Raw genomic sequence first — 23994 nt, 5'->3', positions numbered from 1 at the left:
TTCCAGTCTAAGACCTCTCTGCCACTCATTCCAACAGTGATCTGAATATACCGGAGGTTAAAAACGAGAGTAGAACCCTATTATTTTTATCTGTTGCTTAGCTGGTACTCACCAAGCAGTGGAAGCTACATGGGTGAACGCTGAAAGGCAGGGGTCCATCTCGGACTTTCTCCCCCGCAGGTTCCTAAGCGGTTCTCCTGGGTTTCTAAGTGGAGCGGGGCCACGAGTGTGTGTGTTTGTGCTCGCGCGTGCGCATTATTGCATCCAACAGAATCGCGAGGTTCATTCGCGTTCCCACTGACTTCAATGGTAGGAAATGCTCACACGATGCAAGTTTTCCTCTTAGCCAAGTCATCAATTACACACCAAGTAATGCTCTAAACTGAGCAAATGTGAAGTAAACGGGAAGGAAAGCCCTATCTTAACCTTTAGAGGAGCAGTCTCTGCATCGCCAGTCTGGAGAGCTTGAGGTAAAGTACGAACCAAGAGTAGGAAAAGCACCCCCACCTCAGATTTTAAATGCTGCAAGCCAAGGACGGCAAGCTCGAGCAGAACAGGGCCGGACAGCCCTCGGCCTGCTGCGCTTCGTTTAGGATTAAGGAGCGGCTGAAGCTCAAGGTTAGCTATGGAGATAACAGCAGTGGAGAAGCGTCCTCTTGTTCTCTCCGGAACTGCCTCCATTGCCTCCCCACTCTCCGCTAGCCTTGACGTTGCTAGGAGAGTACTATCGCATTTCTGGCAGCTCTGGGGAAGCAGAAGTCGTTTTCATGCCGAGCGTCCTCTGCGGGTCTCCCCAAGTCCTAGCTATCTTCTCCCATGACCAGACAGAGCGAAATGCGCAGGACTTCTGCTAATCTGGCCAGACTGCGGAGCACCCAAGGGCGGCTGTCACTCGATGCCTTAGAATAGATGGCTTAGACTTAGAATAACTTTCTGTGTTCACTTGGGCGGGGGTGGGGGGGAGGATGGAGCGGGGGGAGTTAAAGGACAATCCTCCCTGAAGGAGAACAGCCGACGCCTGATCTGAAAAAGTTAACTTTTCATCCCATCCTCCTCCTCGTACATTTTGGCACAACAACCCTGAGAGGGAGGGTAGGCTGAGTTTCTTCGCTGAGTGGGGATTTAAATCTGAGGTTCCCAGGTTCAAGTGGGATCCTGCAGGCAGCACTCTGGCTTGGGGAATGATGAAAGCCGTCCGGCACCCCGTGCTCTTTCCTGCTAAAAAAAAGGAAAATAGAGTACAACTCGCGCTGGCTGCCTCTGAGAACAGCCACGGCCACCCTAACTCTTAGCACCCTTTGTCTTGGGGGTCCGTGAAGTCGTTTACCTTACTCATGAGTAAGCTCATGTTGCTGCGGGTCGTCTGTATGAGTAGCAGCAACAATTATTGTATATTTAAGCGGGATAAAACCTTCTCTCAAGCGAGCGATGAGCCAGTAGCCACAGAACGAACCGCGGCTTGCATTTCATTAAGAAACTTCTGAATTATAAGAGCGCCCCACCCCCAGAAGTCGCCTTACCTTCGGGAAAAACAACAACAAAACGGGGGTGGGTGGAAGGACAGAGAGGGGCAACTCCAGAGCGACTAGATGATTTAATTTTAGGATTTTCCTGGAGGTAGAGTTTCCACTCTCGCCCCGTTCTCGCCCACCTAGTCTTGCATCCCAGCCATCTCTGGCCATCTTGGATCCTGAATGTCTCACGCTGAGAAAGGACAGCGAACAGTTCTGTCTATCAGAAAAGCCAAGTTTTGGTCGGGAGCGTCTCCTTTCCGGTAGACGCGGTGCTCGCTTAATTATTGTTTGCTGCGGCGTGTTTCCCTTCGGCTGCCCGCGACGCCAAGCCAGCAATTAGCAAGCAGAAGAGCCAGCTTGGTCCCGCGACCGTGGGTTCCCGGGGCTGTGGGTGCCCTGCAGCGTGCATGGCCCTGGCGCCGAAATGTGTGGGTGCCCGGCCTCTTCACGGGGAATTTTGTGGGCAGCCGGCACCTAAGTTGGGTTGCGTGGTCCTGCAAAGAAGCATCCAGTCCTCATGAAGGATGCGCCCAAAGGCTCCCGATTTGGAAGCATCTCATTCATATTTATTTAGGACCATTCTTAACAACCTGAACAAAAGTATTTGGGTGGGGGGAGGAAGGTAAGCCCCGCCCCACGTAATCTATCACCATTTGAATGGCAATGCACATCAACTTTGTGGGCCCCCTCAAATATTGTATGGGGGGGGGCAAAGACCCCTCGGCCCCTAGAGGTTGGCTCCTATGATTCTTACCGTGTCTTTTCTCCAAAGCAACTCGAGGGGCGCAAAGCGAGGTCTCTCTTCTCCCATTTGTGCTCTTTAAAACAACATTAGGGATCGGGAGAGAGAGAGGATCCAATGACAAGCCAATGAGTTTCTGGCTTGAGCGGAGATTTGAACCCGGTTCTGCCCGCTGGTGTTAGTCCGATGTTTTTAGTAGTCCCTGCACGGTGCCTCTGCGTCTCCTCTCGGAAAGATCAGCTCAGCCACGACTGTTCCCTTACTGAGATCAAGAGAGAATACAGTGGTACCTCGGGTTAAGTACTTAATTCGTCCCGGAGGTCCGTTCTTAACCTGAAACTATTCTTAACCTGAAGCACCACTTTAGCTAATGGGGCCTCCTGCTGCTGCCGCGCCGCGGGAGCACAATTTATGTTCTCATCCTGAAGCAAAGTTCTTAACCCGAGGTAATATTTCTGGGTTAGCGGAGTCTGTAACCTGAAGCGTCTGTAACCCGGGGTACCACTGTATCAAGGAAGCCCGCATTCCTTTCAAAACACCGACTCCCCTCTTTGTCCAAAAGGGAGAGCCGGGCGCCAGACTGGTAGCTCAGCCTCGCATGAAGAGGTGCTTTGGTTCAATTCCCGGCGTGGCTTGGAATGTCCCCAGGAAAGCTGCTGCCAACCAGTGTAGGCAGGACCGGCTTAGATAAGCCGGCGGTCTGGCTCAGGCACCGTTCTTTGTTTCGCGTTGTGTTCAAGGCTGCTCACGGCCTCCTCCGTGAAGGGGCTGGAGGAGCTCAAGGAACAGTCTGATGACCCTTTTTTTGGAGGGGGTCCCTTCTAACTCTACGATTCTGTGATTCTAAGACGATTGAAGGCGGTGCCTTGGGCCATTCGGAGCTAAGGGTGAGCATTCATCTCTGCAATGCTTCCACCCGTTCCTTGTCAATGTCTGCACTGAGTTGAGCTTGGCGCCCAGGTGTCACGAGGTTTGAGCTGACACGAAAGTCCTGTCCCGGATGCAGTTCAGTCGCCAAGGCTGGTCACCCCCGTCGCGTGGGAAGGCGCCTCTCCCTCTATCGCCAGCACCCCCCGCACCCCCCGTTGCGCCCTGCGCATCCAGCCTCGCTTCCTATGCGCTGCCGGTGTGGGAGGAAAGATCTTATTCAGTTTCTGGCAGGGATCCAGTTACTCGGGGTCTTGGAGTCCTTTCCTGAAAATAGCCAAGGAACTCGCCGTCTCCTCCGCTGTTTTTAGGAAAGGCGGCGAGACCTGTATTTTGTTGTTTTTAGGCGACTTCCCTCGTTAGGTGGTGTTATACAAGCTGTGTTTGGAACCGCTGCACTCCTTGATATGGAACTGCTGAGTTTTCACGTTTCGGACTTCCCCAAGCTTGAGAGGAGCAGGGAACCATCCATCCCCTTAGCCGTCCAGGATTTATTTTGACAGCGTGGCTTTTTCAATTCTGGACGACAGAGAGGTGCGGAGGCTCCGCCGGGCCGCTTTCCTTTTTCCGTGTCGACTAGGGTAGAACAGCCCTTCTAGGGGATTTGTTGTTGTTGTTGTTTAGTCGTTTAGTCGTATCTGACTCTTCGTGACCCCATGGACCAGAGCACGCCAGGCACTCCTGTCTTCCACTGCCTCCCGCAGTTTGGTCAAACTCATGCTGGTAGCTTCGAGAACACTATCCAACCATCTCATCCTCTGTCGTCCCCTTCTCCTTGTGCCCTCAATCTTTCCCAACATCAGGGTCTTTTCTCTTCTCATGAGGTGGCCAAAATATTGGAGCCTCAGCTTCACGATCTGTCCTTCCAGTGAGCACTCAGGGCTGATTTCCCTAAGAATGGATAGGTTTGATCTTCTTGCAGTCCATGGGACTCTCAAGAGTCTCCTCCGGCACCATAATTCAAAAGCATCAATTCTTCGGCGATCAGCTTTCTTTAACTGCCTTGCCGTGGCGAAGGGGCTTGAATAACTCAGAGAAGCTATGAGCCATGCCGTGCAGGGCCACCCAAGATGGACAGGTCATAGTGGAGAGTTTTGACCAAACGAGATCCACCTGGAGCAGGAACCGGCAAGCCACTCAATCCCTGCCAAGAAAACTCCATGGACGAAGACCAGAGGGATTTACTCTGGACTTAACCAAGGGGGCAGTGGTGGCTGGTGCCTCTGGGCAGGGACTGCAGGGCGGGGGTAAAGCCGGGCAGATAACAGGTTTTGCCCCCCTCCTCTTCCCTGCTGAGGCCTACAAAGGGCGGCAGAGAGGGGGAGGAAGCTGACGGGCAGTGCTGCCCACTGGGCTGGGGGCAAGTCAGGAAGGCAAGAAGTGGAGGTGGGGGACCGGCTGAGGGGCTGGTGGGGCTGTGCCTCGCTTGCCCAAATGGAGCAGCCTCCGCTGCAAACGGAGGGGAAAGGAAGAGCGCGAGCGCGCAACCACCAGTTGGCGCGGGGTTCAAACAGTCCACGTCCCTTGAGGATGGCGATGTGTCCGTGGATGGGCCGAAGCACAAACTCGGTGCGGCTGCAGTCTTTATTTCAGACAGAACCATTTAGCCCAAGGGGAAGAAGGATCATCCACGTCTTTCCCTTCTCCAAGCAAAAAGAGGAATTTTGCAGCGGCCATGCAATGTTGCAAGAAAAGGAGGTGGGAGGAGAGGATTTTTACCACGTTTAATTATGGAGCAAAAGTACAGGTTTTTCGCTTCAGCCGATTACTCAAGAGCAAGTCGTTGGAACATCAAAGGAACCGTAATTTTTCTTCATAAGGGACGCGTATGGACTTGGGAAACTCCCGATTCGGCCTCGAGTCCCGCAGGGAAAGTCTTTCATTCCACCCACAGCAATTTATATAGGGGAGGATACCCGTAAGAAATTTCTCTTGGCTCAGCAGCGAACTTCATTCAGCGGTATGCCTAAGCAGTAGGAAATTTAAGTTGCGAGGCGAAATCCATTTTCCTCTAGAGAAGACCTGCTGGTCTTGGAGGAGTCGACTGCAGCATCCAGCGGCCTCTTGGGCTTGAGAACAGCCGGTGGAAATGCGGGATCAGCCTGGGAATGAGCTCGCCAGGAGGCAAATGTCTGCCAAGTTAATCGGCCCCCGGGAGACACAAACAGGGGTGGGCAGGCAACCTGTGGCCTCCCAAACGCCCTTGGACTACAACTCCCATAATCCCCGTGACCTATGAGAGAGGTGTGGCCCTTTCTCGTCTTCTCTCCCATACTAGGAGTTCTGCACATGCTGCGCTTCAGCTGCTATTTATCACCCCACTTCCTACACTGTTGACTTTTGGAAGACGGTGGAGGTGGGAAATGTAGGGATCCACCCCTTTCCACCAACTTCCCCGAGCCAAGCGGCTTATAAACTACCGTTGCTCCTTTTAACCGGGTCATCATAGCACCATAGGAGCCATCGCGGGCTCAAAGAATGGGCCATTGAAGAAACGGAGTTGTAACTTGTTTTCTGGGCTCACGCAGGCGTTAGACGCTTTCGATTCCCTTCCCGGAGAGCTTCGCTGCCACATTCGGCAGCAGAACCGGCTCTGGCCACAAGAGGCCCTTTGGCAGTAGAGCACTGACTGCCTGAACAGATTCCCACAATGGCGCATTTAGAGAGAAAATAGCCAGCAGCTTTGTATGGGAGTTGCTCTGGGCCGGGGCAGCTGCAGTAGTTGTTAAGTCAAAGACTTGTACTGTAGTGTTTGGATGTTAAGAGTCTAGGGATTTGATCATGGCATGATTCAGCTGAGATATTTTCTCTCTCTCTCTCTCTTACAAACACACACACACACACACACACACACACACACACACACACGGTTAGGCAGGTTGTGTTAGAAAACACTCCAATTATCTGTAGAAATTTCTTCTAGCAAGTCACGTGGACGAGATGAAAATAAACATTAGATTACGGTAATTTGTGGACACACCTGTTCAGGGCTTGAGGCAAAACACCTTTCCCTGCCCTGCCGCCTCCATACCTTTTGCCACTGGCGCCGCTTTTGCCATCAGCAGAGAAGCAGTGCTGGTGTAAGTGCAAAATTTGGACGAGATCTCACATGATTTCAGATACAAATTCAGCTGACAGCAGTGGCAGGGAGCCTGTGGGGCTGCTACCTTGGGGGCTTCTGCAACCTGAGGCAGCCACCTAATGGCAGAACCGGCTCTGGACCTGTTAATTGTCAGTTGATAGTGCCAGGGTGTTATACAAGATGTTATAAAGAATGTTCCACAAGTTGTCAGATGAGCAGAAGGACTTGACTGTTTTTCTTTTCTTGTGTACATCTACTGATACATTAGATAGTTCTTTTGCCCAGTATTTAAATACACTAGTACCTTATAATTTCTCTCTCTCTCTTTCAGTGGGGGAAAGAGTACAGTGGAGAAGGAAGTATTTGGGATCCATCTGAATGGAAAGTTGCACATAGAAATACAACCAATCAATTCAAGTACAGGAATTGAACTATGCATAGGCCACAGCGATCTGAAAAGTTAAAAAAATATTTATTGATACTAAAACAATGAATTGAAAGTTATACAAAAATTGTCCAGCATAGCATCTTCTAGGAGCCCTTTTAACCTGTAAAATAAATTAAAAAAAACAAACACACAAAACAGCCTAGAAATCTCAAGCCTAAACTAAAGTTAATGGCCAAAGGAAACTGGAAGATAAGACATCACACAAGAGAAGCAAGCAAAGCCAGCCAGCCAGGGTCAAGCAAACAAACCCCAAATGGAGCAATGAACCCACAGTGAGATCAATGGGCAGACATTGCTTTCAGCCTTATTTAATATTCTGGCTGGAAAGTCTGTCCCACTCTAACAAAGAACCTAAGCTTTCCCAGGGTAATAACATCTCCAACTTTTGTTCTCTTAGCATAAAAGCAAAGGAACAGCTCTAGTTAAAGCAATTAGAAAATGTCATACAAGAACTATTTGGCTTTAAAAAAAAAATTAAACACACAGTGATTGACACACATTACAAAAAGCACAGAACCAATTCTCACAAGTTTTCTTCTTGTAAAAGCAATTCTTTTTGAATGCAGAACTGGTACACATAATATTATAGGAACGTGAACAGCAAAATATAAAACTAAATCGGTTTTGTGATTTTTTTTTTTATAGTTTTGGTACTGTGCATACTACACCTTTAACCAAGTGACTTACAACGAATAACTTCTTCCAGCCAATGCAAAAGAGCAACTTAATTATTCCAGATGAAAAATATCCATTTGATATACAAATACTGTAGCATTATTCATGTTTTTTTTATTTTTAACAAAAACTCTTCAAAATTTGAGAAAGTAGTGACAAGACTTTAAACAGCAGTTTGCCACACAACTAATATACTCAAGACACATAGCAGCAAACCTAAGAAAAATATATAAAGATAGGCTTTGAATACTAACTTTATCAACTGGTAAACATGGTCAGCACCAATTTGCCACAACAGATTAAACTGTATATGAATTCACAACTTGTCAAATAGATTCCCCCCTCCCCTCCTTAAATGTTTCACTCACTTCCACATTAAGCAACTGAATGGAGTCAACTCAAGTTGTCAGAAGAGTGGATCACCTTGCTGGTTAGTAAGGCGTTTTCAAGATTACAGACTTTGGAATTGAAATAGCTGGTTAATAGAAAGGCACAGCATTAGAACTTCTAAGGTAAAGAGAGCAACAGACTCTTCAATATTCCAGGCAAGCTGTGGAATATAAGCTTGTCTACAATGGCAGTGTCTGAAGAGCAAAAGTCAAGAATCCCAAGAAAATTGTACAGAAGTTTGAAACAGGCAGGGATGCCCCCTCAGTAAGAGCAAATGGTTGTATATTTCAGGTTGTGTTGACAGAAGAAGCTTATCTAGAAAACCAACCGATGGCACAAGTTAGAAGAAAACAGGATGCACAGAGGCAAAATGGAAAATATACTGATGTAAGTAACAACACTGCAAGCTCTGTGTAACACAGGTATACACACATAACATAGAGAGGGCTTAAGAGATTATATTTGAGCCAGTAGGATTTCTGGATGGAGGAAAAGCTTGTTTCTGCTCCCGAATTCTCAGCGGTATCAATGGATGCCATCAGTTAACCAATACAGCATGGATGCTTTTCCCCCTTGTGGAAAGAGGATGGCCTCGGCAAAACAGGAGGCTGCCATGTCTTTCTAGCAGACAGCTGCCATTTCGATTAGCTGAAAGGGACAAAACAGCATGCACACTAGGATAGTATGAAGTCTCTCTCCTACAGAACCTTGGCCCTCTAAGGCTTTAATAGCCACCTCATTGTGGCAGCAGCATCAGACTGCTGCCAGCAAGCACACTTCTCCAGAAGGCACACTGCAGAAATCAAAAGCAATCAAGATTCACAGAAACCAAGTATGCGATAAACACTTGATGCACAGCAAAGTCAATGAGATAGCAGGCAACTGAAGTTTATGAAATCCCTCTCTGTGACTGCAAAAACAAGACCTGCCAACTGCATGACAAAGAACACGACGACATTTAGGACTCTAAGTCTGGGCCAGGCATTGGCAAGAGCTTTCAAATTATTGGCTAGTGGAGGGCCTTCAGCCTTCCAAATGGAGAATTCATTGGCTGAGCTTATACTAAGAGAGACCAACAGAACATACTGTTGCATTTTGGCACCCAGAAAGTGAGACATTCATGCTTTGCTGAGAAGAAAAACAAGACCCCTGTGTGCTAAGGCCATGTAGACCCTGAGGATTAATCCTGGGGCAAAACAAAAGCACAACACAACAAATGAACAGAAGTGGCCATTATAAAACAGGGCTCCAAGTGTCTTGAAGCAGATACAGTGGTACCTCGGGTTAAGTACTTAATTCGTTCCGGAGGTCCGTTCTTAACCTGAAGCACCACTTTAGTTAATGGGGCCTCCTGCTGCTGCCGCGCCGCCAGAACACGATTTCTGTTCTCACCCTGAAGCAAAGTTCTTAACCTGAAGCACTATTTCTGGGTTAGTGGAGTCTGTAACCTGAAGCGTATGTAACCCGAGGTACCACTGTATTCTAAAGCTATAGGGCAGTAATATGACCATAACGTCTTGCCCAATGGTTTAGAGCCTCTGCTTTAAGACACAAGTCCCTATTCTGCAAGGCCAACAAAAAACAAGGACAGCTGAATGGAGAACAATAAATGGGCAGAGGAGTGCAGACCCTTGTGAAGTGCACCTGCATATTCAGAATAAATGCTTCCTTCCATTTCTGAGGCTATATACAAGGATGCTTTTCATTTAGAAGTTGACTTTACGGTCACATATACACACTACATTAGAATCAGTGACATCATTGTACATATCAGCCAATGGGACTCTTTACTCTGGTCTGGGCAAAGTTCCTTAATGGAATTATACTGTTACTATAAAGTATGTTTTTAGAACCACTATTGTGCGCACTCTAGCAATTAGTACTTCAATTTCACCAAAACATAGAAAGCTCTCTGAACAATGTACAAGCCACCTATTTAGCTTCCTTCTGAAGAGAAGGTCCAATGCACCAACTGTCTAATACAAGTGTTCTGCCTCCTTACCAGAGGGAACAGTCTCCCCTCTCCTCCTCCCAAGCACTATTCTGGGGGTTCTCCCAATTCTCGAGAGTAGATTTGGAGGGAAGGAGAGGGGGGAAAGCCCCAGTGAGTTAGCGAGAGCCTTTCTGCTGGCTTCCACTAATGTACTGGCTTAGTTGAATCCAGGCTAGTGTTTCTAACCAAAACTTAAAACTGCTCTTAAACAATCACTGCTTCATTATAAACTTGCACCAGGTTTATAAATGCAGTTACTTGGAAACAAAACCCATTGATTTCCATGGGATTTACTTCTACGTAAGCAAGGTTGAATGAACCAACCTGCTTTAATATCCAATTCCATCTACAGCTGAAGTTAACCTAAGTGTAAACAGCACAATATCCCCAAAAGGTTTGCACCTTCCTTTCTCATAAACAGGAAAACTTGAAGGCCAAACCACTTCTTTCTTTTTTTTTAAGGTCCAAAGGTTGCAAACTAGGGCCTGGGTGATATTATGACAGTCATACTACCAACTAAGATGCAAACACAACCTGTTCAACTTTCAGAACAATTAAGCCTGGGACACACCCATTTGTCCTTGAGCAGCTCCTATAAACAAGTATTTTAATGTTCATACACCCTAGGATTATGAAAGCTACACAGCTGCATGCCCTTGTAGCCAATGTTTGAAAGCATTTCATTATAAATAATGGAGACCTGGAGAGGCTAACCCTTTTCATTGGCTGCAGTGTGGCCAATGCTCCCTTCATTTGCATGCACAGCCAGATGAAAGTAGACAGCTCCTCCCTGCCTCATTCTCCCAATCAGCTCAGTGCAGGGATAGGCAGCAGAGCCTCCCACTTGCCTTGCAAAAGTGCCTCTTCTTATTGCAGCACAGCACCATTCCAAGGTCTTAGGGCTGAGGAAACAAGTAGGTGGGGGCTCAGTTCCTTCTTGGAATGGTGCAACAGCAGAGAATGAAATGGTGCCTTTGCAAGCCAAAGGCGCACACCGTATTTTTCGCTCTATAAGACGCACCCGACCATAAGACGCACCTAGTGTTGGAGGAGGAAAACAAGAAAGAAAATATTCTGAATCCCAGAAGGCAGAACAGCAGGAGGGATTGCTGCGCAGCAATCCCTCTTGCTGTTCTGGCTTCAGCGAAAGCAACGCAAAGCCTCTTCAGCACATTGGGAGGAATGCTCCTGCTGCCCTGAAGAGGCATCACACGGCAATCCCAGAAGCCAGAAAAGCAAGAGGGATCACTGCGCAGCAATCCCTCTTGCTGTTCTGGCTTCAGCGATAGCTGCGCAGCCTGCATTCGCTCCTTAAGACGCACACACATTTCCCCTTACTTTTATGGTAGTTTTTGGAGGACTGGCTGACTTTCCATAGCATGTCAGTGGGAACATCACAGCACCACAGTGGGGATCACCCCAGTAAAACAGTTTTTAATTTGCTTAACAAAAATTAATAATGCCAAATAGTTAGATTTTTTTTTTTTGGGTGTACAGAAAACCTTTGGTACAGAAAACTCACTGGCTAGCCACCCTTGATCTAGACATCCTCTGCTCCTACCCATTTCCCCCTCTGAGCGTGCTATGGTCTTGGGGTTATGCTGAAGTCCTGACAAGCTAGAAGGGACACAAGTCAAATTCTGACAGAAATAAACATGCTGCTCGGTGCTAGTGCAAACCTGGATTACAGGTTTGACCCATAGGAAACATCTATTTTGGGAGAAGCAAAACAGACTCAAACTGAGTCACATCTTGACTTCAGGCAAGTTCAGGCTCAACACAAATGTTGACCTCTCTGGTTCAGTCACTGGTAAGCAGGAAAGGGTGATGTCACAATGAACCCTTCCTGTAACTACAAATCACAAGGAGAACTTTGACTCTGCATCATATGTGTGAAGGCTAGTAATATATGATGCGGGGATGCCGGATCTACATGCAGCCCAAAACATCAGTAAGGGAGAAGAAAGCTGAGCTCCCCATCCAAATGTTATATGCATGGGATGTTTTGTATCAAGCTTGCGAGCAAGAATGCGGAGGAAGAGATCGGTCCAATAGAAACCCTAAGGATCTGTTGCCCAAATGCCCTCAGGTAAATTTGATTGGCAGATATCAGCAACATTCTCGCTCATCAAAACCTCAGGACTACAAAATGTCTACATGGAGTACTACTGAATGAACTCTGCTTCTATTTTTTCTCTGTGAGGAAAATATATAAATATGCATACACACCTACATATATACAGGGTGAGTCCTTTAAGAGAGGCCCCGTGGATACAGAGTACACATGTTCCACGGGGCCTCTTTTAAAAGACTCCCCCTGTATAACCATTTATCACCAGTGCACGTATGGATTTTTTTCTGCATATAAGCATGTTTGGAAGCCACAACTGGCCACGGCTTCATCAAACATGAATGCACAGCTAAACTCTTAACAATGATTCACATGTGTTTCCCATGTAATTTTTTTGCGATGGGCAAAGTATCCCTCAAACACACCCCTGGTGCTAATAAGGAAAAGGAGGCTGGATTCCCCACTCTGAGCAGCTTCATGCAAGTGAAAAAGGGTGTCGTGTCGTGAGCAGACCTCAGAGACTGTTTTATTGGAATGATTTCCTGTACACTACGGCACAAGGATTCCTAGACAGATCTGGTGCTTCCAGGGGCCAATGTTCAACGCAAGCCTTTTGAAGCAGCCCACTGCCAGTTTGGCCTTGCAGCAAGCAGCACCGTCAGCTCTGAGGGCAATGCCCACTTCTACACCATCCCCTTTAGCTTTCAAATCCAAGGCATCAACTTAAGGAAATGTAAACATCATTCTCATTTCATATGCTCTCTTGCAGCCTCCTAAATTCGCATTCGGGTTTAGATTGGGTTTCACTGTCCTAGGAAATGACAAGGTTTGAATGTGGATAGTTTGGTGGAAGGAATGAGGAATTTGTTTTCCTTGGAGAACACAAATGTTATTGTACTGGAGGGCTTGCTCTCCCCCCAACTTACCAGGCGGCTAGATCTCCATTTCTCTCTGCCATTTCTAACTCATAAAGCTAAGAAGTCCCCAAGCACAGCAAAACCTGGGCTACCAGCCTTTGCCCTCTTCTATAATGGCTGGTTTCAACAAGTAAAGCCATTCCTCTTGAGAAAGAGTCCCCCACCGCATCAAGTATATTTTGGCAGCTGCGTTAACAACTTGGCTCCCGAGAAGAACCCACTGCATGCTTCAGGGAGTTTCCATAGATAAAACTACAGGCCGGAAGCTACCATGGTCAACCACCGCAGAGCCTCCCAATGCAGAGTGACTGCGTCATAGCATATAGCTTATAAAGGGTGGGAGCAGCTGGGTTTTGTTTCCCCTTCTGGCATCCAAGGCAACAGTCAGGTAGAGTCAATGAGACAGGATGAGCGGGAGGGAAACCTATCTTCCCCCTGCATGCCTCCGAGCTCAGTAATGTCTAAGATTAAAAAAGCCAACACTGGTTGGTGATTCCTTGACAGTCACTGTGATCAGGTTAGCTGTCACGTCTGTGACAAAGACGTGCTCGATGAGGCTGCGAGTGGGCTTCCAGTCCTGGCTAGTCTGGACGGAGACAGACATGTTCTGGCCTGCTCCGGGGAAAGAAGAAGAATCTCTGTCTGAATCCGAGCTCGTCTCCTCTTCTCCGGTGCTCATCTCAGAGAGGGCCGAAGCCTTGTGGTTCTCTGCTGCAGGGCACCCCTCCTGGGCACACGGAGGCTTGCCGCTTTTCGCGGCTGCATCCCTCTCGCCCACAGCTGCTCGTTGTGCCGGCTTCTCGCTTTTGCGAGGGTCTGCGCCTGCCAACGCTGCCCCTGCGTTTGAGCCGCTGCCAGGCCCGGCACTGCCCTTGCCCACACCTGTGCTCACAGCTAGGCTGCCATCGGTGCCCTTGGCCACAGTCCCACAAGCATGGCGGGAAAGGTTGCCGCCTCCTGTGGAATTCATCCCATTTTTCACACTCTGCAGATTTAAAGCTTGGAGGTTGAGCTCCTGGTTGGAAGCTGGGTGGCTGTTGCCAGAGCCGGCGGGGGGCTTGTTGCCATTGTGCAAGTTCTGGGCGCCAGCACCGTACCCTGTTTTCTGCTCCCCCAACGCGCTGCTGCTGCCAGGCCTCTTTGTCACCTTGGAGCCTTGCACGGTCAACTCCAGATCCCCGCCGGCTTTCTGGTTTTTCAGTTTTAAATCGAGCCCCAGGCCACTCTTGCAGGACATGGCCGACTTGAGCGTCAGCCTCCCCACTGCAGAGGCATCTGCGGAGTTCTGGTTCTGTGACATCCTGCTCATATAATGTACGATGGAGCTCTGCCAGCTGATGCCACAATTGGGGCTCCCAGACGAGGTGCTTTTCACAATACTGGAGAGGTTGTCGGTGGAGGAAGCCCCGGAACAAAACCCACCAAATGCACCTTGGGCTTCCTTCATGTGGGATTTCAGCATGGCAATGCCAGAACTCTGAGCATTGTGTTGCGGCTGCATCTTGCTCATTAGTTTGGGAGCTCCTCCCCCGCCTCCCATCTCCTTTTGGTTTGTTTTCAGCACCTTTGTCAGGTTGACAGTCCTCTTCGCTGCCTTCTGCTCCGGAGGCAGAGGCTTCCGCCCACGCTTCTTCCTAATAGGGTCCTTATTCTCAGGTTTGGCAACCAGGATCTGAGCTTTCTTTTGAGGCACTGGGTGGCTCTCTCTGCTCCGCTGACCTCTTTTTGTCTCAAGGTCACTTTCATCCTCTTCATCGGAGGAGGAAGATGAGGAGGAGCTTGAGGAAGAAGAGCTGCTGGATTTGCTTTTTGCAGGCACCTCCGGTTCCTTTAAAAACAAAGTAACACACACATGCAAAGAGTAGGAGCGACATTAATATGTTCTGCTTCTTCAGTACAGTGGTACCTCGGGTTAAGTACTTAATTCATTCTGGAGGTCCGTTCTTAACCTGAAACTGTTCTTAACCTGAAGCACCGCTTCATGCGATTTCTGTTCTCATCCTGAAGCAAAGTTCTTAACCCGAGGTACTATTTCTGGGTTAGCAGAGTCTGTAACCTGGAGCGTCTGTAACCTGAAGTGTCTGTAACCCGAGGTACCACTGTAATACTGTCAGTGAAGGTTTTTGAAGGACCGCTGCATGGAAAGTCCATCAAAGCAAAGAGATCTACTCTACTACAAAACATTTTAAAAACACTAGTAACTTCCTGTTATTACAAAAAGGCATCTGGTTCTCTCTTGTGGCATGCCAATACTTAAGATCATGCAGCCTTACATAAAACTTTTAAGTAAGATTCTAACAATAACAATATGCTACCTGGACAACTATTTAATTTTCAGAACTCAGAAAACTATTTCCACTTTCCCTGGCTTCAAAAAGGAAATGTTTCTGGATACAGGCATTATTTAGTTTCCTGATTGCCCATGGAGACTCCAGGGGACTGGGCACACACAACCAGCTGTGGCATAAAGCCACAGAGGGCACAAGACACACTTTCTAACAGAGGCACGTGAATTATGTCTTTATGCAAGCAAGCATGTATCCTGTCCCCACCCCACCCCACAGTCTGCTGCACTAAACATCCATTTCTAGCTTCTTCCCAGAAATCACCATTACTTACAACGTTCTTCCTGGGTCTGCCTCTAGGTCGTTTGCCCCTCTTCCGATTTTGCACCTCCTTCTCATGCTCCCTGAAAAGACAACAAAATGACAGTGCAGTTCTCAAAGTCTCTCTTCTCGCAGAAGATTCCATGGGTGAATAAAGACCACGGGTTTACCATTTTGAGAAATGTAGGAAAGTATGTCCATTTTTCAAATAAATGCCAGCATTTGACAATGCAGATGACCCTGCCTGATTTCGTACTATTCCATGGCTGGTGTTCTGCCATCCCTAGCTTATTGACCTGCTTTGTTACTAAGCAGTAAAAGACATTTGCCCTACCCATCCCTCTGTACATTACTGCTATTTGCTACTTTTCCCTGGTTATATGTGTGCAGAAGCAGATGATATATTCTGTTTTTGTTATCTCAAAAGTTTAATGGCACTGTTCCAAAGAGATCAAAAACGCATTTTTTCCTTCTCTCTGGAGTTGCTCTCTTAGGAAAAAATTATGGCGTTTTACATATAATACTGATTCTTTTTAAGTTTTGAGATGGTCTATTGTGCAAGCAATTTAATATTATCCATTTGCATTCTGTACACATGAATTTTTAGTAGTTTGTGCATTTGTCCACAACACACACATGTAAACAGGACTATGGTTTCAGAGATATTAGTTTTTCATTGAAGAGAAATACTTAAATGCCAAAGCATAAGTATTTTTTAAAAATGCATTAAACTTGCATGTACTGTACTTCTTTCTTTTGTAGTACACAAGCAACACTAGAAATGGAAATCTGAACATGAAAACTGAAGGTGACAAAGCAGCAGGGAAAATAAGCTGTCCTTAAAAGAGATGACTCATACAAAACTCTGTCGTTGGAGAAATATTTCCCCACTAATCACTAGCAACTGATTATTAATACCAATTATTAATACCAAATGACTATCCAACCAGAGGAAATGTGGGGAAGCATTGCTATAAGAACACAAGACAAGCCTGCTATTTTGTAAAGCTCTCCCGCCCTACATACACATGAGAATGTGGTAGAACCTGATGATATACCATATATTTACATTAATACAGCTGAACCACCATGCAGTGGAAACTTTACGGGGCAAGTAATCTGTTTGTATTCAACTCACATCACGTATTATCTACTACATCAAGTGTATGTTCTTTCATTTCACATATGTGGTCTTCATATATCCCCAAACATTTGGATTTTTGGTTCCATTCCACCAACAGAGCAACACAATAGTTGTAATAAACCGAGATCAGAGATAAGCCACTACTATACTGATGGAATAGTCAACACATCCAATGTGTACCCAGACCAAGAGTGAATAAACACACACCTAGAAAACAATAAATAAAAAGCAGCAAGAAAAATGGCAAGTATGCCCAGAGTAGCCATCGAAAAAAACACCGCAGCCCACCCAATCAGGGACTGTGCCAATGCCTACATGCTGCACACACAGAGAGGCAATGGACTCACAACAGGGACACCACCATCCCGAGTCACCACACACAAGAAAACACAAGGCAATGCAACTTCGCCCCCCAATTCCATCAGCTTCAGTGGCTCAGTCTGTAGCACATGGCCGTAGGCTCCTCACAACCATTGTTTCGGAGCACAATAAACAAAGCGGAGGGAGGAAAACTTGCACAAGATCTTGCAAGGATCTTGGCATAGCTGCCATGGAACTTGCAAGGCGAAATGCACCTGCCTGGAGCAAGTCATTTTAACAACCCTACAGAGCAGCCTTTCTAAACCAGCTGCCCTCCAGATGTTCTGGACTACAAGTCCCATCAGCCTCATCTAGCAGGGCCGTTTGTCAGGGATGATGGAACGTGGAAGTCCAGCAATGTGTGGAAGGCGCTAGGTTGAGGAAGACTGCTATAAAAGAACAGCTGTGTGCAGCTTAGTCACTGCTGTTGGTCATGAGTTGGGCCATGGTGTGGGGTAGACCCTGCGGTTGTATGAGAACAGCTTGTAGGGAACGGGGGGAGATGCAGACTGAGAGAAACAAGCAATGGGTAGCATTCACAGCACATAGTTCCTATTACTGGATGCATCCAGATGCTCTGCCAGTGCTCATGCTAAATGCGATCGGTGTGGGGAAGGGAAGGGAGAGACTGCACTGATGGAGTATACTACCTCCTTCCCCCAAACCAGGAGTTGTAGCGGAACACTGTGCACACAGCGGCTGTTTGCCATGCTTCCTGCAGCCAGGCTGTGACCCTCCCTGCTCAAGATCAAAAAGGACTGTGGTAGCAATGGCTGGAGTGGGATGCCTGGCCTCTGACAACAGAGGGCATGCCTTCATTTTAAAAGGCGAGTGTCTCCCCTTTGTGTAGGAGACACTTCTCCCTATTCTGGGAGTGGGGGGACGACAATGTGTTAGAGCAAGATAGCTCAGCCAAGACACAGCACAGCATTCATTCTAGCAAAGGGGCAGCAGGACAGAGAGATGGGAAACAGTTGTAGCAACTACACATTACAGCACATGCTCTTACTTCCTTTGTTTACCTGTGTGGGGTTTTCTGTCCAGGTACAACAAGCCATGGGAGTGGAGTTGTGTGTTTGCAATCAGGTACTTGTTTGCTCTAGCCTGTGACACTCAATGTGCTCAAGTTCCTGTGTGTGTGTGTGTGTGTTTTGAGACCAGGCTGCTCTGTGAAAAGTGTTCCATTTATGCACAGAGGGCCCTTTTCCCACAAGCTCCCATTGCCAGAGTTGCCTCTTCTGAACAATGCCCATGGAGCCAGAGAAGTTACAGTGGTACCTTGGGTTAAAAACTTAATTCATTCCGGAGGTCCGTTCTTAACCTGAAGCACCACTTTAGCTAATGGGGCCTCCAGTTGCCGCCGCGCTGCCGGAGCACGATTTCTGGTCTCATCCTGAGGTACTATTTCTGGGTTAGCGTAGTCTGTAACCTGAAGCGTTTGTAACCTGAAGCGTATGTAACCCACTATATATTCATCCTGTGTTGGATTTTTATTATCTGGGGGAGGTACGCTATGATTGGGTAGTAACATATACATCATACCCTATGGCTATTTTTATTTTATTTTATTCCCCATTTAAGTCAACAGAAGGAGAAATTATCTGCACCAGCTTTAACACCTGTGTAATGTCATTCTGCAAGTGGGGGGTGTAGCTATGGATGAAAGAGATATAGAATCTGTCCCCCATCCTATTTCGGCTGCTCCATCTGTTCCTTTTGCTGACAGAACGGCTGTGCTGTGCTGGGAGGTATAGAAAGGACTTCTGACAAATCTTAAAGCCCCTTAAACCAGTGTTAACTCTAGCACAGGATTGCACCCTCGGTGACCAATGCACTACTATTATTTCCTTTAGCTGCTTCATTTCAGTTTCCAGCAAGCAAACACCCACACATTCTCCACCCCAAATTATATCTTCTGGTCACAAAAATCGTCCAGAGTGGGGAGAATCAGAGTACTTAGCTCAAGATTATTCCTTTCAACAGAGACCAGATACCCACATGGAAGGTACAAGTAGAGCACACCACCAACACCCTTACGGTTGAAAGCACATTGTCCCTGAACACAAAGATTCAATTTCAAGTTATTTTACTGCTAGTACCCACCTTCTGTGAACCTACCTACCATTTATTTCTTTAAAAAAAAAAAAAAAAGCTATTCAGGGCAGAGACCATCACAAGGCAACAAATTCTATGAAAGCCCTCCCCTTTCACAGTTGCAGCCTATCAGCTTCATGATTTTCGTTTTCAGAACGAATCATCTTTGACATTCATTATTTCCGTGCTACTCATGACATTCAAACCTCTGCCATGCCCTTATCTTAGTAATATTGATTCAGATGATTAAACGATGGGGGTGCATAGTCTTCAAGAGAATAGCTCAAATCTACAGATCATTTTAGTTATTACCCAACCTGCCCCTGTTACTTTCTCCAGTTGTGCATTGGGGGTGAAACAAGAACTCCTCTCATTTTTACTAAATACAACCAGAGAGGGTCCATGGATACTACTTGCATGGGTAGGATGAGCAGGTGAAAGAGAGAAATGGGCACCAGCACCTTGATCAGTTATGCTGAAAAAAGACATTTCAGCAGGTGCTGCTGGAACAGGGTAGGGGACCAGGAGAGCTGCTTAGCCTCAAGCCACAGATATATATATATTTAAGGATGCATGTGAAACCACATGTGGAGCCACTACAGCTGCTGGGACTCAGCATATGTACCCTGAAAGCTGCTCCAGCTACCAAACAGAACTGCAAATATTTCTGTGGCTAGAGGTGGTTTGCAAGGTGGTTGGCTAGTCGAAACTGTTTGTTGTTACTGCAGAGTGAAGGATGGCAAATACTATGTTAGGTCCCCGACTCCCACCACCAAAGACTAAGGCAGAAACCATGCAGCAGCTATTGGTGGTTTCACCTAGCGAATTTCCTCACCATTTGCCCCGATGGTTAAGACAGTCTGCCCAAATATAAAGACCTTGGACTTAAGCCTGTCCAAATGAATAAACAAAGTTTGCCTGCTGTTCTGTTACCCAATCACTCATGTATGGAGAATGCCTTCAAGAACTCTTTGCAGTCTGCTTCAGATTTGACTATCATAAGTTTTAGGCATTCTTAATTCTACAACTACAAACCGAAAACCCAAGAACAACACAGAACACCTCAAGTTGGAGACTTTTGAGCAAGGTAAGGGGGTTACAATATTTTCTTAACAGTTAGTAGAAATTGTTTCCAGCATTTTGTCAGACATCTTTTCTAATTTTAGGTTGGGATTAAATTTAATTGTAATTATTAATTATTATTATTTGCTATCCTATAAAACAAACAGAAAAAAGTGGCTACTATAAGGCATTTGGAAGGAGAGTGCCAGCAATTTGAGACTGCACTACTATTGCCAAAAGCTAACCTATTTTGCTTCTAAAGTTTCTCTTCTGTGAGTTTGGACATACAATGCGTCCCACTAGCAGCAGACTGGAGCTGAAACATACAAATACTTTACAAGCCATCAAGTTTAAGGACTTTTTTTTGCATGGTGCTGCCCTCTCATGCTACTTACATATGTGTGTTGTTTACGCAGCACAGCAAGTGGGAGAGAGACTTTCAAATGAAGCCTACATTGTAGCCTAATACATGCAGTACAGAAGCAGGAAAAGCAAGCTACAGATTTAAGCATTGTTTGCAAACATCCCTCACACAACAAGACGTGACTTTTTGAGTCTACCGAGACCACTAAACACACCAGGGCATTAAAACACTTTATATTTAGGTACCAAGGAAAGGCTGTCTGTCTTGAGTACTGCAATTTAGGGGGAACAATGAATACACAATGGTCTACTCTGTATTCTGTTTCCATAATCCCAGCTGGGCAGCCTAGAGGAACCCTCCTTCCCTCCCTCCCTGCCTCTCAGTTTGTGGCTTACTCACTTCTTCTGAAAGGCCAGGAGCAGCCTGGGATCAAGAATATTCTCTTCGGGTTCCCAGCTGTTATGCCTGGAAAAGAGTAACCAGTCACAGTAAACACAACCTTCTTTTTATAAAACAAGTAGTTAATAACAGGCAAATGTCTAGTGTTTTTTATTTCTTAACTTTTGAGATAAAGCATGCCCATTTATTCAAAGATACCACACCCTAGAATCTAGAAGTAACGTTTCATTACAATAACCCTCAGAAATGCTACAGCCCTAGCCGTACACAACCATCACACTGGCAGATTTAAAACTGAATGGCGGCTATGCTCTTAGAGTGAATTGAAAAAAGAATTGATTGGGAAGGTGGGAATTTTTTTTTTTGAACTGTGGGTCGTTAAGTGGGGTGAGAATTTAGCAGCACATGACAGGGTAGGTTCATTTTCCATAATGGAAAGGAGAGGAGAGCAGAAAAAGGAGTATTCGCTTGGCAAAGGGGAAACCTCAGGTGGATTATGAATAACTTGAGAACACACACACACATGTATGTGCTAAGGGAGTAAAATGAGAAGTCAAGCAAGAAAAGGATAAAAGCAAACGGGGGTGGGGTGGGGGGAAGCCTGGTTTGCAGGCGCAGCTGGCAGGAGGAGTAAACAGAGATGGTAGCCTCTTAGGTTGACAACCCCTCTCCCCAGTCTATGAGGTGGGGGGGGGGAGGGAGAACACACCACATGCATCAGTTGCTATCTCAGGTTTCAGAAGAGAATCCATAGACAACATGGCAAGCAGTTGCAGCTTCTCTGCTGGAGCCTGGGGAATCCTAACAGCTCCCTCAGATCCTCTCCTCCGGTTCCACCCCCCCCCCACTACAAAAAGGGGTAGTGAAGGCGACCCATGGCATCTGGCCATGGTTTAATTTGGGAGAGTTAACATATAACACAGGGAGAGAAGTGAACAAAATCAAGGAGGTGCTGGAGACAGAGAGAAGCTAAGGCACCAATTATGGGTAAACAAAAGAAAGTCCAGCAGGAGGAAACGATGCCCTCCCACCCACCTCCCCGATTGTGGGGTAGGAAAGCAGGAGCCTCGCAGGGGGAAAACAACAAAAAACTAAAGTAACTTCCAAGCGTCCGGAAGCGCCGACCCGGGGGTGGTGTGGGGCAAGCGCCTCGGAACCCCGTTTCTTCCTCTCGCTCTCTGCGGCCCCCTCCCCTCCCCGCCTTGTTTCTCCCCCCCCCGCCCCAAACTCAGGGGTCGCCTGGGCCCAGCATCTCCCCGCGCTCAAGCCCCGCCCCTGGACCCCCTTCAGCTCAACGGCTGGCTGGCGCTCAGCTGCTGCCTTCATTGTCCGGACTCACTTGGAAGACCAGCCTCTCCACTTCACCAAATACTCCAGCTTGCCCTGCGGAGGGGAGAGAGAGAGAAAGGAAGAAAAGAAAGCGCGGGTTAGAGCCAGAGGCGACGCTAAGGAGGCGGCTGCTGCTGCTGCTCCCCGCCGGCTTGCCCGCTCCCTCGCCCGCCCGCCTGCCCACCTTGCGGAGCCGCTTGCTGAGGATGCACTCGGCGGCGAAGACCTGCTCTCCCACGCTGCTCAGCTCCTCCATGGCGCCGGCTGGCTCGGCTCGGGCTGCCGCCTGCTTCTCCCCCTCCGCTGCTTTGCTCGTAGCGGAGCCAGCGTTGTGCCGAGTACAACAAGGCGAGGGGGGCCCCGGGAGCGCGCGCTGCTCCTTCTCCTCCTCCTCCGCCGTCCTCCCTCGACTAGCAGGGCACGCGCGCGCTTCCCGCCGCCGCCGCCGCCGCCAGCGCCTCACTGCCCGCTCGCCTTGGCTCCTTGGCGCACACAATGCAACGCGCGCGCAGCGGGCTCCGCCTCCCCACGCCCAGCTCAGGGGCTCCCCAAATTCCCAGCGAGCCAATGAGGAGCGGGGAAGGCGGGGCCAAAGCTGCTTCTGGCGGAGGGAAGGAGCCAAGCGGCCGGGGCTATTGTCTCACGCGGCGTTTTCCTATCCCTCCTCTGGGGATCGGACAGTTGGGTCGGAGCGCGCGGGTGGCTGGTTCCTGGAGTTTAATCCTTGGGTGGAAATAAGGAAAACGCTTCGGACAGATTTTCTTTCTTTTACTGCACCGTCCCCGGCGGACACGCTCAAGTCAGTCCTGAATAGGCGCCGGCGGCGAGGACTTCCAGGGAACTTTGTCTGAAGTTGGCCTTCGTTTTGGACCTGCGCTGCTGCGAGCAGAGCTTTCCTCGCCAGCACCTCGTCGTCTTCCAAAGGGGGCCGGAGTGGGCAGGCCGGCGCGTGAATCCCGAGGGCACCGCATGGGATCGGTTTGCAGGGGCGCCCTGGAAAGGGTCCCCATCGTGACAGCCCCCTTCCTCTTTGCACAAGTCAGCTGGAACGTATCGAATTGGAAGGACAGCTGGCACCCGCCGACAAATCGTCACATAAATGGAGTTACAATGGTTTTATTAACTGATGCATTAATAAATTTGTAAATACAAAGCAGCCCCCTTTTTTTAAAAAAAAAACCTTCCGTATTTGGATTGAATATTTGAAAAACAGGTGGAAAAGGAGACCAAACTTTAGCTCGTTCGTATCCCATAAATGGCGTTGTGAGGTGCAGTGCAATACTCAGAAGTAAGCCCCATTGAGTTCAGTTAGAGTTACCTCGGGGTAACTGCGCATAGGATTGCAGCTGAAGCAAGTGAGCTTCGAGGCAGAAATTAGACCTCATTCCTGTGAGCTTTTGGGGTGATCTTACAACAATCTCTTAGGACATGTCATCCCCATTCTGCAGTATGGGAATAAAGATGCAGACTGTCCTTACAGGACTGTTGCAAAGATTAACAAGGTGATGTCAGTGAAGCTGTTGGAACATCCTAACAAGCAGCACTATACAAATGGGAATGGTGCTATTGTGTCAGGAGGACACTTGAAAGTAATGTGATATTTAGTCCCTTCGTTTTAACACAGAAGGATCCCCCTCCTCTATATTCTGTCAGTCAGTTCATTATGGTGTTTGCCTCATAAGCAAATAGACATTTACACAACCCGAGTTTTAGTAAGATCTATCCCTAATTTATCCCCAGAGTGGCTGGGGAAACCCAGCCAGATGGGTGGGGTATAAATAAAATAAAAATAATAATTAAAAAAATTACCAAACACGACAACTCTACAGAACAGATTTCCCTTCTGTGAGGCACCATAGCCCTGCAGTGCCTTGATT

At 47.6% G+C, this 23994-nt stretch overlaps 1 protein-coding gene and 1 long non-coding RNA gene across 2 annotated transcripts in view; both read right to left on the bottom strand.

Moving 5' to 3' along the window:
* Nucleotides 1-6714: 6714 nt before the first annotated feature.
* CBX2 (chromobox 2) lies at nucleotides 6715-22605 on the bottom strand. The gene is made up of 5 exons (XM_083598781.1): nucleotides 22302-22605; nucleotides 22128-22171; nucleotides 20789-20854; nucleotides 15379-15448; nucleotides 6715-14587 (listed from the first exon to the last, which is right to left on the bottom strand). The coding sequence occupies exons 1-5, from the start codon at nucleotides 22371-22373 to the stop codon at nucleotides 13211-13213; spliced, it is 1629 nt and encodes a 542-aa protein (XP_083454907.1). The 5' UTR covers nucleotides 22374-22605; the 3' UTR covers nucleotides 6715-13210.
* LOC310755764 overlaps nucleotides 6715-23994 on the bottom strand; it is a 355649-nt gene continuing 338369 nt past the window's right edge. Inside the window, exon 2 of the long non-coding RNA XR_014544523.1 lies at nucleotides 6715-9056. This is a non-coding gene — a long non-coding RNA (uncharacterized lncRNA). The remainder of the gene's footprint in view (nucleotides 9057-23994) is intronic.

The sequence above is a fragment of the Podarcis filfolensis genome (assembly GCF_964270895.1).
Source record: "Podarcis filfolensis genome assembly, chromosome: 2".
NCBI lineage: Eukaryota > Metazoa > Chordata > Lepidosauria > Squamata > Lacertidae > Podarcis > Podarcis filfolensis.
The sequence above is the reverse complement of the archived record's forward strand: the minus strand, read 5'-3'. Positions and strand labels throughout refer to the sequence as shown.